At 39.0% G+C, this 18617-nt stretch overlaps 1 protein-coding gene across 1 annotated transcript in view; it reads right to left on the bottom strand.

The window, feature by feature from the left end:
* LOC122790606 (kinesin-like protein KIF14) overlaps nt 1–18617 on the bottom strand; it is a 1004205-nt gene that overhangs the window by 798767 nt on the left and 186821 nt on the right. Inside the window, exon 7 of the mRNA XM_044058133.1 lies at nt 4577–4655. Within this exon, the coding sequence (XP_043914068.1) occupies nt 4577–4655 (79 nt within the window). The remainder of the gene's footprint in view (nt 1–4576; nt 4656–18617) is intronic.

The following is an 18617-nucleotide window of genomic DNA, read 5'->3' as shown; positions in this document are numbered from 1 at the left end:
TTAAAATCATCCTTGGCTTGTCTTGTCTGACCTTCAGAAGTACCTTTGGGAGGAGAGGCAGAGGTGGAAAGGCATACAGATGAAGAGTTTTCCAACTGAAAGAAAGAGCATCCACTTTCCAGGCTGTGTGATGAAACCTTTGTGCAAAACTTTGGCAGCTGGTGGTTTAGTGGAGAAGCGAACAGATCTATGTCTGGAGTTCCCCATGACACTGTCAATGTCTGAAATACATGAAGATCCAGTTTCCACTCGTGGGGATCCATGATTTGCCTGCTTAACACATCTGCTAAGGAGTTCTGTGCTCCTGGCAGAAACCTTGCTTGAAGATTCAGCTGCAAGCTTAACGCAGTCTCCCACAAAATCATTGCTTGCCTGCATAGAGGATAAGAATGTGTTCCCCCTTGTTTGTTGATGTACCACATGACAGTTGTGTTGTCTGTTAGAATCAACACCTGCCCTGGAAGAAGTAAATCCTTGAAAGCCAGTAATGCAAACTGGACTGCTAACATCTCCTTCATGTTGATATGTAGATGCTGCAGTCTGGCAGGCCACTTGTCTTGTATCCACTTTCCATTCAGATGAGCTCCCCAAGCTGTGTCTGAGGCATCTGTCGTTAGAATCTGACTCACCTCTGGCCGGGTCACAGAGAGCCCCTTGTTTAGGTGACATTCCTGAGCCCACCACAAAAATTCCTTTTGAATGCAAGGTATTATTTGAATGACAGTGTCCAAATCCTGGCAGTGCTGTGTCCATACATTTTTGAGATACCATTGTAGCTTCCTCATATGCAGTTTGGCATTGGGAAGTACCAGAATACAAGATGCCATGAACCCTAAGGCTTGAAGGACTGTCCTTGCAGTCAGCCCGGACTGATGAGATAGTAGATGGAAGTAAAGAGAAAGATTCTTTTGTTTGTCCGGAGTTAAAAAGGCCATCTGGGCTGCTGTATTCAGTCTCACACCCAGAAAGCACATGTCTTGAGAGGGTACTAGACTGGACTTTATTTCGTTCACAGAATACCCTAGGCATCTTAGCACTGCTATCACATATTCCAAATGCTGAAGAAGCACGTCCCTTCCTTGAGCCAGAATCAGGCAATCGTCCAAATAAGGATAGATTTGTATTCCTTTTAGCCTGAAGAAAGCTATCACTGGAGCCAGAACCTTTGTGAATACTCTGGGCGCAGTAGATAAGCCAAAGGGCAATGCAGAGAACTGATAATGAGAATTCCCAGCTCGAAAACGCAGATACTTCCTGCAAATTAGTCTGATAGGAACATGAAGGTAAGCTTCCTTGAGACCCAAAGTTACCATCCAGTGATCTTTGCCCAGCAGAGGTAAAAGCTGTTGTAACGTCAACATTTTGAACTTGGGAATGTCCAGATAAGTGTTGAGGATAGACAGATCCAAAATTGGTCTCCACGTGTTCCCCTTTTTGGTACTAGGAACAGGCGAGAATAAAATCCTAGGCCCCTTTCTGGCACAGGAACCGGCTGAATGGCCCCTATTTGGAGCAACAGAGAAATTTGCTTGTGAGCCTCTTTCCTTTGTTGAGGAGGAATGTCTGGCATGCCTTTGAAAGGAGGCAAGGTATGGAAATAAAACCTGTAACCGTGGTGAATGATATCCAATACCCATCTGTCTTGGGTAATTAAACTCCAGTTTTCTTTGAAAAGTGCCAACCTTCCTCCCAAAGGTGCTGCCAGACGAGAAGATTCTGGCAGCTGAAAAGGCAGGTCATTGTGTCTGTTTACGAAAGGACTGACCCCTGCCCTCACCAGAAGACTGAGCAGGTGAACTCCCTGTTCTAGGCCTAAAAGAACCTTGAGCTCTGCCTCTACCACGTCTAGACCTACCCCTAGACTGGGAATCATAAGCAGGATATGTCCACCCCTTGGTAGGCCAATTTCTACTAAACTTCGGAGGCTGAACCTGCAAAATCTTTAACAGTCTGCATAGACTTAGCCTTGTCTTCCATTTTCTTTAGAACTGCTTCCACAGGCGAACCAAACAACACATCAGATTGTAAAGGAGCATCTAAAATCCTTGTTTTCACATGCTCAGCTAAATTCTGATCCCTCAACCAGGCGTGCCTGTGAAGAACCGAACCAGTGGCAGCCACCCTCGAAGAGGCCTGCACAGCATCAAAACCACATTGTAAAGAATGCTTACCCACCTGTTCAGAAACATGAACTAAATCCTGCAACTCTTTACACTCAATACCTTCCGCCAAAGCATCTACCTTAGACTTTAATTGTGAAAGGAGATAATTTTGGTATTTCAACATGTGAAACTGACAATTCAAAGCTCTCATGGCCAAAGTGGAAGAAGTATACACTTTCTTTCCCCATCTATCCAAAGCCCTAGCCTCTTTATCTGGAGGAACAGGATTTTTAACAGAAGCCTTAACACCTTTAGGCCCCTGTGAAACAGTTTCCGGGTCTGCCCTAGGACTCTTAAAAAGATACTTATGAGCTTCAGGCACCCTATAATATCTATCCGGTTTAACTGGAGCAGGAGGCAAAGAGTCAGGGTTCAGAGAAGCCTCTGCAAAAACATCCTCTACCACATCTAGAACAGGAGGTATAGCTAAAGGCCTATGCTGGGGTAGAAACAAAAATTCCCTAAGCCTTTTCCTGGAATCAGAGAAATCCTGACCTTCCCATTTAAAATGCTCCCTCATGGAATGAAGAGTCTCTGAAAATGAAAAATCCTCAGGAGGAGAAGCAGAAGGAGTAGAATCATCTACATCTGAATCAGAGTAAGGGGAATACTCCTGCAAGTCTTCAGCCGAAGACTCAGAAGCATCCGAACACTGCTCAAAACTCCCAAGCTCAGGTTCCACCCTAGGCCTCTTATCAGGAAGGGGGCATAGAACCTCTAATCATTGTAATCAAATCTTCTGCCATCTTAAGCATATGCTTCTTAGGTACAGACCCTGAAGAACTAGGGGTAACTCCTGAAACAAAACCTGGCCTGCCCCTGGGAGAAGCCTTGGAAACAGCAGGAGGGCCTAACCACCTTAGGAAGGGAGGGAAGAACAGCTACCTGAGAAGCCCCTTCCGCCTGGCCTACCTCCTGAGAGGTCACATCTTGCAGTAATAAAGTCTCTCCCTGGGATTCCAAAGAAATTTCTGGCTGAACCCTGGCTCCACGAGCCCTCTAAAGAACCGACGTCCGGGACGGACGGTTCTTCCAGCCTAGGCTTTGCTGTTTTGTCCTTGCGCTTTTTAGACGAAGCGGGCGTCGGAGCATCCGACGGCATTTTATAATTACACCGCTTCCCAAAAACTAACCTGGCACAATCTAATCTTCTCTTTATAGTGCGTTTGTTAAATCTAGCACAAGAGCGACAGCCAACAACGTCGTGCTCAGGCCCTAAGCAAGGTATACACAAGGTATGGTAATCCCTATGAGGTATCTGTTTCCCACAAGAAATACAGTTATTCACTTTTTCTGACATCCGGTAAAATACGGAGGCAAGAAAAAAACAAAATAATCCCCAACGGGGTACTTAGCCAACTTGGATTCGGTCTGAAACTCCGACTTCGGAAAATCTCAGAACGCCAACCTGCACTTGCAAAACTGCTTCTGCATCGGACCATGCGGCAAAAAAGACTGAGGATATGACGTCGGTCATGCGCATTTGTACCCTGACGTCCGACTAATGCGCCTTGACCGACGTCAGCCATATACTTTGGTATTCGGGCCGACTGGGACAGCGGACTACCCAAGTGTTAGGACTGCAGCAATGTGGTATGAAGAACATCATGTCTTCTTTCTTACTTGGAATGAACTTCATACCTTTTTGTAATAAAGTGAAATGTTCATAAGTGATATTCTCAGAGTAATTATAGATGTTAAAACCCTCGAAACTCAGTCTACCTTTGTGTTCCACAGTAATAACCTTAGCATCATGAACATTTAACGATTGTGATTCCCCCTCCCCCATCTCTGCCCTCTTGGCATTTGCCCTCTGCCACGACCCTGTCTGCCTAAAAAAATTATGGTTTTGGTTGTTATAACCCTTATTCATAAGTCATTCAGACCTTCGAAGAGGTGGATAGCCTTAGCCATATGTTTCTTCCTCACTGTCATAGTAGCAGACAATGGTGTTCACCTCCATTGTCACAATCATTCCCTTCGTCCCTAGGATCATGTGTCATGGACATTAGTAAAATAAGACTGGGGAAAGGGTACACCATTCTGTCTTTATATTCACTTTGTCTCTAAAATCTTGTTTTTCTTCCGTTTCATGTTAATATCAGTTTGCTTTTTAACGTGGTCAAAAATCCTTTCAAACCAACCATTATGTTCAACAAAATTCACATCATTAATAACATTGTTTAAATTGTCTAGGTCAGTTAATAAGGTGTCAGTTCTTTTACTATTTACTTTAATAATGAACTCCATGAGTTCAAAACCGATTCGGTCAAACATTTCAAACAACTGTTCACATTCAAGATGGTCTTTCTTTAACCAGTTAGGGAATTTGCAGATCCTAAGCCCCCTAGGTACCTGTTTTCTGTTTAAAAGATTCTCTCAAAAAATGCATTGTCGCACTGGAGGTTACGTACCTTCAAGAGTTTAGTTTCAAAGTCCTTAAGTCCATTTTTAATGTTTCCTCCACGGGTCTTTGCACCAGGAGTAATAAAACTAAAATTGTTGATGTTCAACCAGTCCCGTACATTACAAAAGTCATTGGTTCCATTTGTGTTTGTTCAACCTTGCCCACAAGGCACCTCCAAGGAAGAAAGTGCAACAGAACCGGAGTTCAAAAGCCCCGGAAGTGAATGATCACATGTATTGTTCAAACTTAGTTCCTTATTAGCAGGGCAACCCGGTTTTGGGTTACAAACAGAATTATATTTCATTTTATCCACAGTTTCCTGCAACAGAGAAACTTTCTGTTCAAGAACCATGAGTTGTGTAAGGTTCCCACTATTCAGTGCTGAATCATTAGCATTGGAAAGGGGTATTTCGTTAAGCAATTCGCTCCTAGTCCCCTCCATGGCTTGCACAAACTAGTCACTTTAATGCACCAAAACAGTGAAGGCACACACTGAAAATGCACAAAACCAAAAACCGCAACGTGAAGGTGAAAACACAAGGAAAAAAAACAAACACCTTTTGCCTCACTGAAAAGTGCAACATGTTGACTGAACAAACCAAGTACAAGGCTTTGCTTTTTATAAAAAAGAATTTTTTTGATAAGACATTTTTTAATTAACATGTCATTTATAGCGGATTACTAATGTTTTTTAAACATTTTTTCACATGATACTTTTGATGATTCTCACTGGTTGTATTCATGATTTATCAATGACGTTTTTCAAATGTTTGAATGGTTCTGATGAAGTCCAGGGTTGCTGGATGAAAGCGCTAGACTGATTTTTATTTTTGAACCTGTTTATATTGGAATAACATTTTTTTACTTCTCAACTTGGATCGTTATTCAGTCAACATTTTGCACCTTTCAGTGAGGCAAAAGGGGTTTGTTTTTTTTTTCCCTTGTCGTATTTTCACCTTCACGCTGCTGTTTTTGATATTTGTAAGTATAGAAAACTTCTGGAAAAACCTCATTCTGATTAGGATCGAATGCAGGAATAGTTAAGGAGAGGCAAATTCAAACCAAGTGATGATGGAAGGAGTGTTGCACACCTCATTGCTAGCTGTAACATACTAATGGTAGAAGAACTGTATAGTGAAAGGCATAATAATGTGGCAACTCTTGCACTGGGGATTGTGCAAACATTATGGTACTGAAGTGGCTGAAAAACACTGGAAGCATGATCCACAAAGCATCATAGAAAATGAAGTCATCACATGGGACCATCCATTACCAACAGTTCAAAAGACAGATGCTAGAAAACTGGTTATAGTTGTCCAAGAAAAGACAAAAGTAGCATTGATCAATGAAATCGCCACACCCAGTGACAACAGGGTCCTGCGTACAGAGACTCACACAGTCAAAATATCAGCATTTGCATGCAGAAACAAGAGCAATGTGGAAAAAAGTTATCCAGACAGTTCCAATAGTGAATCAACAGGTCTCATAAAAGAGAAACAATTGTATTTAGATAAGTTACCAATACATGTAACCCCATATGAACTACAGGAAGAATCATTACTGGGCACACTACGGGTGCTGTGAAGAGAGTGCAACAATATTAATTTCATGAACTTTAATCTTACTTTGACTTGGGAATTTTGCCCATTCCCATCATTGTATTAGAAACCCAAAAGATTTGGAGAAGTTAAAAACTGGGAGAGCTATAAAAAGAGGAGATGAAACCAAACAGCACTTAGTTGAAGCATAGGCTGCACCATGCATATTAGCGTGAATAACCTTTCTTTTAGGTTAACACAAGTCTAAGTGTGTGACTGTCAGTTTGGAACATTGGTTCCCATTAGCTATACTAAAAATGTAGAGTGCAAATATCTATGCTACAGGAGACACACTTGGAAAGAACTGAACATCTGAATTTGATAAAGAAAAGTTTTCAGGATGGCTATTTAGCAGAATACCTGGGACAAAGGAAAAAAGTGCTTTAAATTACAAGAGAACCCCAGATAGTGATAGAAGATAAATACAATAGTGGTTGATTTTTAGTACCAAGGGGCAACTGGCAAGTGAAGAGGATTACATTGGGAGGTATTTACATTCCACCTAAAACTGCTATAATGGAGCTTAAGAAAATTCTGGGAGAAATCAGCTTTCAGTAAGGAATATTACTTATAGGTAGGGATTGGAATTTGATTTGCAACAATGAAGATGCGTCTGGGAAGGTGGCCCAAAAGGGAAAACATAAAGAAGGGTAGACTTTTGAAGAAATTCATTAAACCATTTGGCATGGAAGACGTGAATTTAGTACTAAGAGCTCAGAGTGAATCTGCATATTATACCCAAAGATACAAAAACTGGGCTAGGCTAAACAGTTTACATTTCACAGGAAATGTTGTGCATTTTACTGAAGGGTTTGATATGCACCAATAACTATTTCAGATCATGCACCAATAGTAATGAAAATAAAAACACAGAGTAATGAAATAAAAATGACACTGGCCCTTTCCACCTATATATGCTGAAAAGAGGAATTTAAGGAATGGCTAGTGGAAATTATTCAGGAGCTATTAAACAAAGGTAGATAATTCTTCTGAAAAATATAGTTAAGGAGTGGGATAAAATTTAAGTGGAGTTTAAAAATAAGGTGGAAATAAAAAAAGGGAGATATTGTCAAGAAGTAACCAATTATTTAGAGGGACTGACAAATGTTAAAGTATTGTAAAACGGGGAATCTCAGAAGAGGAGCAACTGCAGAATGCTAAACAGAAAATAAGGGACTACATTGACAATATGCACAAGTTAAGATTGCTGTTAAGCAACTTTTTGATAACTCTACAGCACAAAAACTTTTAGCACAATGACTCGGGCAACAAAATAGAAAGGACTACTGCCAAGCTTGGGGAGCCTATAACAAGGAAGACAGAATTTCCAAAATATTTTTAACAGGATATCTTATGAAAGTTTATACAAGGCAGAGAAATGCAGAAATCAAACAAAGCTACAAATGGAAATTTTTATGGAAGAATTAAATATGCCAAGGTTAGAGGGTGAAGAGGCTCAATTACCAACATTTAGGATAGAAGACAAGATAAAAATGTTGATGTAGAAGCAATCTACAGGAATGTCTCCATAAGTAGATGGCATACCTGTAGAATTTTGGAAGCTAGGAGGGAAAACTGAACTATCTGTAATGTTTAGCAGTATTTTAAGACAAGTACCAACATCCTGAAAGAAAGTGGTGGTAGCTGGAATACCCAAAGAGGGTAAAAGTTCCATCAGATCCAGCTTCATACAGGCCCATTTTAATACTAAACCATAATTATAATGTGTTTATGTCTATAATGACTAAAAAGAACGGCAAACGTGATGCCAAAATTAATAGATATGGATCAATGTGGTTTTAAGGAGGGAAGGCAAAAATTTGACATTAAACAGAACAGTTTAATAATTTAATAAAATTCTTTGGAAAAAAAATGAACTACAATATTAAGCATTTCTATGGTCACCTGTTCCACCACCTTACACCATAAAAGCACCAGTGAAAACAGATGTGAAAAATCTTTATTCCTTAATAGGTGGTTTCTACTGCTAATGTAATCGGTTATTGATGAACACAAAAATAATGCAATATATATATTTTGTAAAAGAATCAGAACTATAGGTATGCATTAAAGTCATTCTACATAAAGCTGAAAAGCCAATTCTTGAATTGCCAATATCTAGGCCAAAATGAAATGAAGAACATTTTAACTTGATTTCAGTTGACAAGTGCCACGTATTTTTTTTTTTTTTTTTACTAAGACATGAGTTAACTTGGAGTTACAAAATAGGCATTTACAGTGCATGTGGAATACTTAAAAATAAGTTACTATTTTTGCACTTTGCATTATCACTCCCCCCTCCCACATTACACACAGGTTTGCCATTCACCAAGGCAGTAACTGCATTTTTCAAAAAATAGTTAACTATACCTAAAATACAGAATGTTTATAGAATTAGGATGAAGCTGAACATTCAGATTTTAAACCACTTTCCAGCTGCTTAACTTCAGCATTAAAGTATTTAATTTATATAAAACATTTAACAAATGTATGAACATAAACTAAAAAAACAAATGAAATTCAACTAAATTTAAATTAACATTCACAATACATATACATTTATGACTACAACTACATCGCCATTTCACTCAATTGACAAGAAAAACAGCGCTTAATTTAATCTAAAATATTTGTTAATGAACAAATTTCAAACACACAAAATATACCTCCAAAGACTTTTTATGCCGGGGTAAGCCCAAACATAAATACACAAACTCCATAATCACACAACCATGGAGAAAAAAATGCTTCTTACACAATAACCACTGCTGGTGCACAACCTTCAAGACATAGCAAAGCATCATAAGAGGGAAATATCATAGTAAAAAGACTGATCATTCCTGTCCTCCAAAACCACACCAGTCGTTTTCTGTACTATTTCACTTTTCAATGCAATGAGTATTGATCAAATTAGTTTAGATTAAATGAACCACCTTTTTTTGTCAAGAGTGACCAAACAATAAAATGAAAGTATCCAAAACCACAAGTAAAAAATAGGCAGGAAGCTATAAGCTTATAAAATAGCAAAGTAACAAGACCAGGATCAAAACACCAATTCCAGCAAATAAAAAAAATATTTGCTGGAATTGTGTTTGGATTCTGGTCTTCTTCCTTTGTTGTTTTATAATAAAATGAATGCAACCCATATTCTATATATGTACACATCTCTGACACACAGACACACCCAGTATATTTGGATGTAGATGCACTGCAGAAAAACGTAAAACAAATAAATCTAAAAGTTGGCCACTAATCAGCTAGTTGATAAAGACAGAAATATGCAACCATTCAAAATGAATGCATTAAGATTTCAGTTTGTACTACTGTCTACCAAGTGCCAGCCAAACACAGCTGTTCGACATAGGGTAGTCAACCGTCTGGAATTCTTACTGTCTGGAAATTAGCGACATTGTCTGGAAAACAGAGACTGCCTTTTCTTGTCTGTAAAAAATAAAAATATTTTATTTCAATTAAAAAAAATTATTATTTTTTTTTTAAGGGTGTTCTTTAAGAACGCCCTTTGCGTTGGGTCACCATTGCACAGTTACAGAACAGATATGTTCATTCTTTATGTGAGGTCTACTACTTCTGCGTGGCGGGTGGAATTTGAATTCCAGTCTCCACTCTCTAGAACATGTTTGTATTGCAGTGGATCATCACCAACAACGGTCGGACAAATGAGAGGTAGGGGTACAAACACACAATGAAGCCTGAGAAAAGGGGACTGACCCTACCCCTACATTCGGTAGAAAAAAAATACTGAATATTTTTGGCGTTCCACTCATTGTCAGTTGTCCAGGTCTTGAAAATTTTGAGCTTTGAGAAAAAAAATTCTGAAATTAATCTTGGGCATCTTTTCTTTCAGAGCCGATGTGCCACTGCCAATGTTTTTGCAGCTTGGGAGGAAATATTTGTTTAGGGCACTTAGTGATAATACACAAAATTACTGGTTAAAAGTACATTTGATTAGAATGTTTATTTCTTGTTGGGAAAACATTATCCTAGGAAATTGTGTATATGTTGATGTTTTTCCACATCAGTTTTGACTGGTATAAGTACATGCGATTTTCCACTTTATTTCTCCCTTCTGCTGAACTAGAAAAAAATGTAGTATTGTAGTAGTCTGTAAACTGTATTTCTGTGCAGACTACCTAACCAGAAGAGCAAATTACAGAACATACCTCCCAACTGTCTAGATTTTTAGTCTCATTTTTGCTCTGTTCCTCATAAAATTTGTTGTTTTCTGGAAGTTTGAGGCAAATTAATGAAGACTGAATTCACTAAATAATGGCAGGCATTGAAGTTTTACACTTCATTTCCTTCAGAAAATACTTGGTAACACAAGACCTTTGATTCTAGCATCTTTCTAAGTTTATGAGCACTATTTAAAATTTGTCCCCATTTTGGGGCTTTGCCCCCCCCCCCATTATTTTTGTAAAAAATATATAACGTTTGAAATAATTTGTATTGTATAATTCCCTAGTGGTTCTTTTCTCCCTAAATGCTGAAACCTTGTAGAGAGGTAATGCTTTGGTCTTCTGCAGCAAAGTATCCACTTTATTTTGTTTTTAGGATACCTTCTATGTTTTACTTATATTTCAGAATGACATTTGAGTAAATGTGATGGATATGTTTGTGTCTCCAGATTGCTATATTACTTCACAATTTATTTTCACAATATGAAAAGATGGTCTTTGTTAACTATTTTGCAGCCTTAAGTCACGTTCCACAATCCACTGTAAATGTAATCAAAACATTAAATGGTACTGAATATACACGCGTGTAACAGTTATCTGGGTATTTTCATTTTTTCTCAGCAAGCTTTTAGCAGTATAACTGTTAGTCATTCAGCATGAGAGAGAGAAAACAGCGTCAGCTAGTTATGAACAGCACTGGGTCACTGCACATTTGGGACTGGTACCTTCAATAGCTTCTTATGGTTAACACTAACGGTGGACCCCAAATGTTAATGCAGGCCATTAAGCTGAAAGCGATGGCAATCTGAAAAAATATACATGCTGCTGTTATCAGTGATCGCAGACCTGGAGATATTTATTTGATGAGCGAGGGCCAGGGTGTGTAAATGTATTTATATGCCTTGCATAAAGCCTGCATTCTTCTTGTGCATCACCCTTGGAGAAACTCTTCAGCCATTTTAGCCTACAAAAGCACTAACAGTTTACAACTCTAATCTGTCAAGGATGTAGTATGCTAATGCTCTGCACAGGTTAAAAAGTATTGAGACTGCCAATTTTTAAGTACACTTCCATGAAAATAACTGTGCAGTACAAAAATTCAGTTACATATTGAAAACATTTTGTGCTGGTGGTGTACTCCCATACCTCCGTTACTTAAATAAATGAATTCTGAGGCAAAAATTCCTTCTGCTCACACTTAGTTTCAGAATTTCAAGAAAAGAACTTATTTCCTTGGACTTGCAGTACAAACTATTTGCAGTACCACACTATGTGCAAGAAATATTGCACTATAAATTCATCTGTGATGCTCATGATTTGCATACTGCTGATGTGATGCAGAGATAATTGAATGGTATGTGCTTGCCTGTTACACACCATTGTTTTATGCCCTACACCAACATTTCAGATATGTCAGAAAATCAGTGCTGTTGGGTTTAAGCTTATAATTTATGTATTCTTTATTTAAATGCATAAAATATATAATTTTTCTTTTCCTTTAGTTTTGCTTTAGATGGCACTTAAAACACTTATTTTTGTTTGTGGTTAGCAATTAAATTTCAGGCTTGCATTAACATTCCAAATCGGCTTGCAGCAGACTGGTAGTAATTCTAAGATTCTGAAAGTGTCTGTCATTTTTGAGTTTATTACCCCTATTGTTTTCACAGGTACACATTCTGAAATATCTGAAATATCTGCAGGTTTAAAAGATCACACAGTGTGCATTGACAGGCAGATGTGTTAAACACCATTAACAGTAATGTTTTCTGAAAATTTTCCAAACTATTCTTCATGCTTATATCATGTCCGATGCCCCTTAGCCAACAGTCGTCTTTTGTCTGGCATATAACGAAGCAACAGTTTATTTTCCTGATTTAGGTTTCATTTCTGTCATTTACTAGACAAAGTGTGTGTTTGTATTTGACATAGAAAACAAAACGTATTGTATGCAAGCAAATATCAAACTGGTTCTTTTCATACTATGTGCACTGATATTCTGAAAGGTGTTTTAGAAAATAGCTGTAACTTTTTTTTTTTTTCTCCTCAATATGGTTTAGGTCAAGATGAAGGGTAGATTATCAGCTTACCAATTTTTTAATGTTGTTTGCCTTTTCGGCTTTTCCCGGGAAGGGGTTGCCACAGCGGAACTGCGGTCTGCTAATGATTGGCAGTAGATTTTTATGGTGCTGAGTTGCCAGCCAGACACCCAACCTTTATCGAAGGCACGCCCATTTACACATGTATTTTGGAGGCCACTCAACCGGAGGGAGGACATGCAGACTCCACACAGAAGGCACTCAACACACACTAGCTGATAATCGAACAGGAGAACCTCTTGCTGTGAGACAACGTAACCGCTGTACCACCGCAAGCAATTTATTCAAGGGCAGCAGGCACTGAATTTGTAGATGAAACACTGAACTATAAAGTTGTTTGCTAGCAGCAACCTTTTCATTATTTACAGATCTCTTTAATGTAAAATTATTCAGATGACTTCTGCAGAGATTGTGCATACTGACTGATATTGATGGATTGCAATGACAGAAGTGTGAGTGGTCTTTTATGGTTGAAATGTTCTGAATCAGGCAGTTTTGTCATTATTGGTTCATATGTTTTGTTTCATTGCTTACTGGAAAAATGTTCAAAACTAAATTTAAAACATGCTCTGATATGTGGTGCTGTATTATACAAGGGATATAACTTAATTATTACATATTATAATTTAATACAATCAGGAAGGTGAATCAAAGAACTTTTGCATGGCACTAAAAAAGTGTGCACGGAGCCTATGATATAAAAACAGCCCAAAGGTAAACCACTGGCCAGATGCATTTTCTTTGAACATGGATTTCAGTGAATAAGTTTTTCAAAGGCAGACAAGTTTTAATGCCAGGTTTGTTTTCACTGTGAGACTATATTGCTTTGTTTAGCAAATATGCATCTGGTTTGTACTATAAAATTTGATAAAAGTTTAAAATTAAATCCAAATATTTGTAATCGTACAATATGCACAGAGTTTTGAACAGTGTTTACAGCAACCGAAAAGAAATAGCCAAGTAATGGGACACTGGAATGGCTGCGTGGGGGAGGGGGTATCAAAATTAAACATTTTTCTTTTGCGTACATGTGCAGAATTTTTGACATGGAAAGTTGGCAATCCTAGTTCCACACAATTTACAGCTGCAATACCAATTACTACACTAAAATGCCAGCCCCAAGGTTACATTAAAAGAGAATGAAGTGTTACTCTAATTGGTTTGAGGAAAGAAGTCCCCACCATGTAAGCACAAACATTATTGAAAGTGTTTGTTAAATTCTGTGACCAACAATTTGGGTACCAGGACACTGTGTTCCGTTTCATGGAGACAAGTGGTGCTATTACAAAATAGACAGTAACACGCTGAAAAAGTTTTTCATTTGACCCACTGCTAATTTATGCTTATATTTTTTTTTTATGCTAAAGTCTTAATATTTTATGGTAGTGGCTTTTCTTTATGGACCAAACTCAATAATCCAAGAATTGAAGATTTCTCAACCACCATCAGAGTCAGATAATCAGCATCATCACTTTTTCCAGCACAATGTGGAGGTAATGTTGAATGGCCAAAGATAAGTGTCAAACTACAATAATATGTCAGTTATTAAATATATTGAACTGCAGTCATTATAGTGAAATGCATTCCAATTTGCCTAGCCTGTACTTAATATATCACAGTATCTTTTGTTTGTGGTAGCATTTTACTCCAAACACTCCTTTACTTTAGGACTGGGGTTAGTCATTTAGTGGCAGTAGGCGTTTACCTGTTCTATCTGAGCTGGGAAGCACACAAAAGGGCTCCAAGTATTATTTTGCACTTCATATACTGTTACTGTACTTTAAATGTTTCACAAAAGCACTGCACCATCTGCTGCTGCTTTAAGTAGATAACTGCACTGTATTATATTGTAGGGCTGTTTGTGTGGTCTTGTTACACTTGGGCTCCAAAACAGATATTCCACATTAAAGATATTTTTCTGCTCTCGTGGCAGAATCGCGATGATCTAACCTGTCCGAGTTGGGGACTGGTGGAAAGCTTATTGTGTGCTTTCCTGATGGCAATTGCATGGTGCTGCTGTTCATGCAACAGCATTTAACAATGTTCTGCATAGATGCAAAAGCCTAGAAGCTCAGCTTTTTCAATAAACAGCTGTCCATGAAACCCTTCTAATATCATTTCTGCTGCTCTAAGAGCAACTCAGTTGATTAATAAGGCAATGCTGCCCAGTGCTCAACTTTTACTCAACACAGAAGTATAGGTTCTACTTGTAGTCTCAGAGCTACCAGTACAGTCCTGTCAAATTAACCCATTCCCTTCCCTAATAAAAACCCACAGTAAGAGCTTGCTATCATGCATGGCAGTTTCCTATCATTCTCTGGCAAGCCTGATGAATATGGGCATCCTGTGGCAAAGTAACAATTGTCTCATGGTATACTAAACCACTTTGCCCTGAAACAAATGTACTTCATGTGAGAGATGTAGTTACATTATGAAACTGGAGGCAAGACTTTCACAAGGACAAATCAAACACCAAATAGGTTGCCAGCACGTGCACACACACAAAAACACACACCTCACACACTAAACAGGACAAACCCACATATGCTGATGTACTCACTAGTTACTTGCAAGGGGGGAAAGTGAGTAAGTGGTTTCTGTTTGGGAGAACTCTCAACAATACAGAAAACCACAGAGACATAGGGCATTCTTTAACTACATCAAAAAAATTAAAGAGAATACCCAGGTATGTGTTGAACTGGTTGTGGATGTCATCAACTATACTCAACAGGAGGTAGTAGCCAACCTGCTACTAGACAGATTTGGAGCAACAGTCACCCCCCATCTTCTCCAGTCATTTCCCAAAGTATACCCATCATGATTCCTCAACCTATTTTCTCAAGACAGCAGGTTATCTTGGCACTCTCCACAGCAAAATACAGCACCAGACAATATCCCAGGTTGCCCTTTAAACAACTTAAAACATGACCTAGCAGACCCACTTGGATTCCTGTTTAACCACAGCCTGAGAACTGGTATAATGAAGAACAGCAACAGTAATACCTCTGTACAAAGGGGGACCATACATTGACCACGGGAATTATAGGCCCACAAGCTTGACTAGCCTCATCTGCAAGGCCACAGAAAAAAATTATTATAGACATTATTAAAATGGACATACGTAATCTCCAAACTCTGGACCCAACCCAATTTTGATTTGTTATAAAGATAGATCATAACTGTTGAACATGGTTGACTTTTTTTTGAAAAAGTCAACAAGACCCTCGACAAGGGAAAAATAGTACATACTGCCCATCTTGACCTAGCCAAAGCATTTGGCACATTCCCCCACTCCAGCATTAGATAAACTCTCCCAATTGTGAATTACCCCCTACATTACTAGACGGGTAGCCAACTGGCTCACTGACATGATGCATATTATCAAAGTGGGCGATTTCTCATCTAGCAAAAGACCAATCACCAGTGGCATAGATCCCTTACTGATCAGAATTCAAGAAGTACTAACAAAGCTCAGTCTGTGGTGGACCAAATTTGCGGATGATTGTCAACTGGGAGATATCAAGTCCCCCAACAATGTTAATGCATTCAGTCAGGGTTAACGCATACAAATGGTTGGTGCCAGATCCATGGATTAAAGCTAAATGTAAAAAACTGCATTATTCCCTTTGGGAAAGCTGACATCCCTGCTAATTACATTACATTACATTATAGACAGCACCCACTAAGTGTAGATCCAGAGATAAGTGATCTGGGTACTCACGTTGATAGCAATCTCAACTTAGACCACCACATATCCATAGTAGTAAGGAAATCCTATGTAGCGCATCTTACAAGTAAAAAGGCATTGCATCGAGATGTAAGGATGCTATAATTTCATTATATTCTGCCCTCAGACCAATAATGGAGTACAATGCTGCCATTTGCATGTACCTCACCAGACACCTGCAACAATTTGAGACCACAAAAGTTTCTCACCATGAAATTACAGGGTATACAAAACAAGCCTTGTGCAGAGAAACAAAGCCCTGTCACTGTATACCATCTCCTACAGTTTGCTAAGGGGTGACCTGTGTCTGGCTGTCTCTGACCTAACCCCTATTTACGAATGTGTAATATTTCCATCAACTACACAAGGGTCACCTGCTCCAGGGATCTTAGCCAAGACTCAGACTAGAGCAGATCATGCTGGAGAGCAAGATACATCTCCCAGAGGCCGACACTTCTCTGGAACAAGCTTTCAATTTACAAGAAACAGAGCCCCTCTAGGACTCTCTTCAAATGCAACCTATATCAATGGATGGGTGCCCTGAAAATTCACTCGTGGGGTGGCACCCATGTCCCTACTGGACAGAGAGAAAGTTGGTATTAACTACTACAGACCATTAGTTCTGCAATTTCACTCACCCAACAATTGGGGTAACTCAGGACAAATATAACTAGGTTTGTAATGTCTCTAGGCCCATTAGCCTAGTAACTTTCTATGAACCTATAATACCCAATCACTATAGTAGTCTTCAAGACCCACCTATTACTGCAGCATCACAGCAATGGTGCAGTCTGGGTTTAGCTGCAGAATGGTAAACAGGAAGGAGAGGGAGACAAGTAATAGAAACAAGTCTTCAAATGCCTTTCTAAATGCTATTTATGCAAGACAGGATCAGATAGGGCCAACAAGCAAGCAAACCTAATTAGGTTTATAAAGAGTTCATTGGAAAGGCTCACAGGGGGAGGGGGGGGGGGGGAGTCTACAGCTTTACAGTGCACAGAAGGAAATACAAAAGTGGTGTTATTATACACTAATTGAATCTGAACTTATGAGTTCTAACATCAGGGTGTACAATGCTCTGCTGAAAACATTCACCACTGTAAAAAACTGGTAATGTAATACAGGGCAGCTGTGCTATCAGACTCGTGTTCACAGAAGACAACCAATGAAGTAATCATTTTTTGATTTTCTTTAGGATTACAGGCTGATGGGAGCCACTAAACTCAAGGTGATTCCCAAAGACTCTGTGGTAGAGTACGTACTGAATTTCAGGAATAAGCTTAGGGAGCTCATGAGCTCAAAATTTGCTGCGCTGCCTCCTAAGATAATGTCCATGGTGGTACTTAGTATTTCTAGTGGGTTACAGGAGAAAAATAAATCTTTTAGTACAACTTTGTGAAACTTTGACTGACGCAAATAAATGTAGCGTCACAGCAGCCATACACTACTCAGCCTGAGGAAATCACAGCAGTATTTCAAATGCATTGGGACAAAATCATTGTTAAACCACTATTTATGGAACACCAGATACAGGCTCCCAATGGACAGACTCTGCAAGGTAGCAGAGCATGTTTAGCAATCCATGCAGAAGGAACTGCAGTAGTCCAAGTCTCCCATGGCCTCATCTGTAGTACTGGTCCTGAAGGATGGGTGCACTAGATTCCACACAGACTATAGGAAATTAAGCACTCAGAACCAGATATTTACCCCACGTCCAGAACCAATGAACCTTCAGAGCAGATGGGTGAAGCCAAGTATATTGACTTGACAAGTAGTCATTTGTAGGTGCCCTTAGTACAGGCAACAATGGATGGGGTCACCTTTTGTAAATCCATACAAATCCAATGTGGTGACAAAAATGCCCCTTGAGATGGAAAATACCCTAACAACTTGCCAAAAGCCAGATTTATGATATTGCTATGTCTCTAGCTCCTGATGGGATGTATATATAAGCAAGAGCAATCTATAGCAAGTGTTGGCATTGTTTGACTTGATGAGAAAAGCCGCAGAAATACTTAACCAATAGAATTACGGGCTTAAAATCTATAAGCTATCGAGAGAGGCTAGCACCTCTATCCCTTTACTCAGATTATAGAATCTTGCCTACTGAGTCAGTAGAGACCCAGTTGTCCTTTTCTTTTATGTCTGCGCTAATCCAATAGCTTCACAGACACCAGAATCGGGTATTTAAAACTTTACCAGCATATGAAGAGAATGCAGTGGAAAGAGACTCGGTACATAGAGCCTCCAACATCTCTGGAATAAACTTCTCCCACAGGATGTGACATTTATTAACTCTCATATAGAATCTAGTAAAAACAAAAGGAAAAGCCTCTTTGTTCACAGTAATCCACTTATCCTGTATGTTCTTCCAAACAGACCGCTAACTAGAATAGAATGTACACATTCTCAAAAAATCAAGCAATAAATG

Source organism: Protopterus annectens, chromosome 16.part0, assembly GCF_019279795.1.
Source record: "Protopterus annectens isolate FY-2018-M chromosome 16.part0, PAN1.0, whole genome shotgun sequence".
NCBI lineage: Eukaryota > Metazoa > Chordata > Ceratodontiformes > Protopteridae > Protopterus > Protopterus annectens.
Note: the sequence above shows the minus strand (reverse complement) of the source record. Positions and strands in the feature narration are given on the sequence as shown.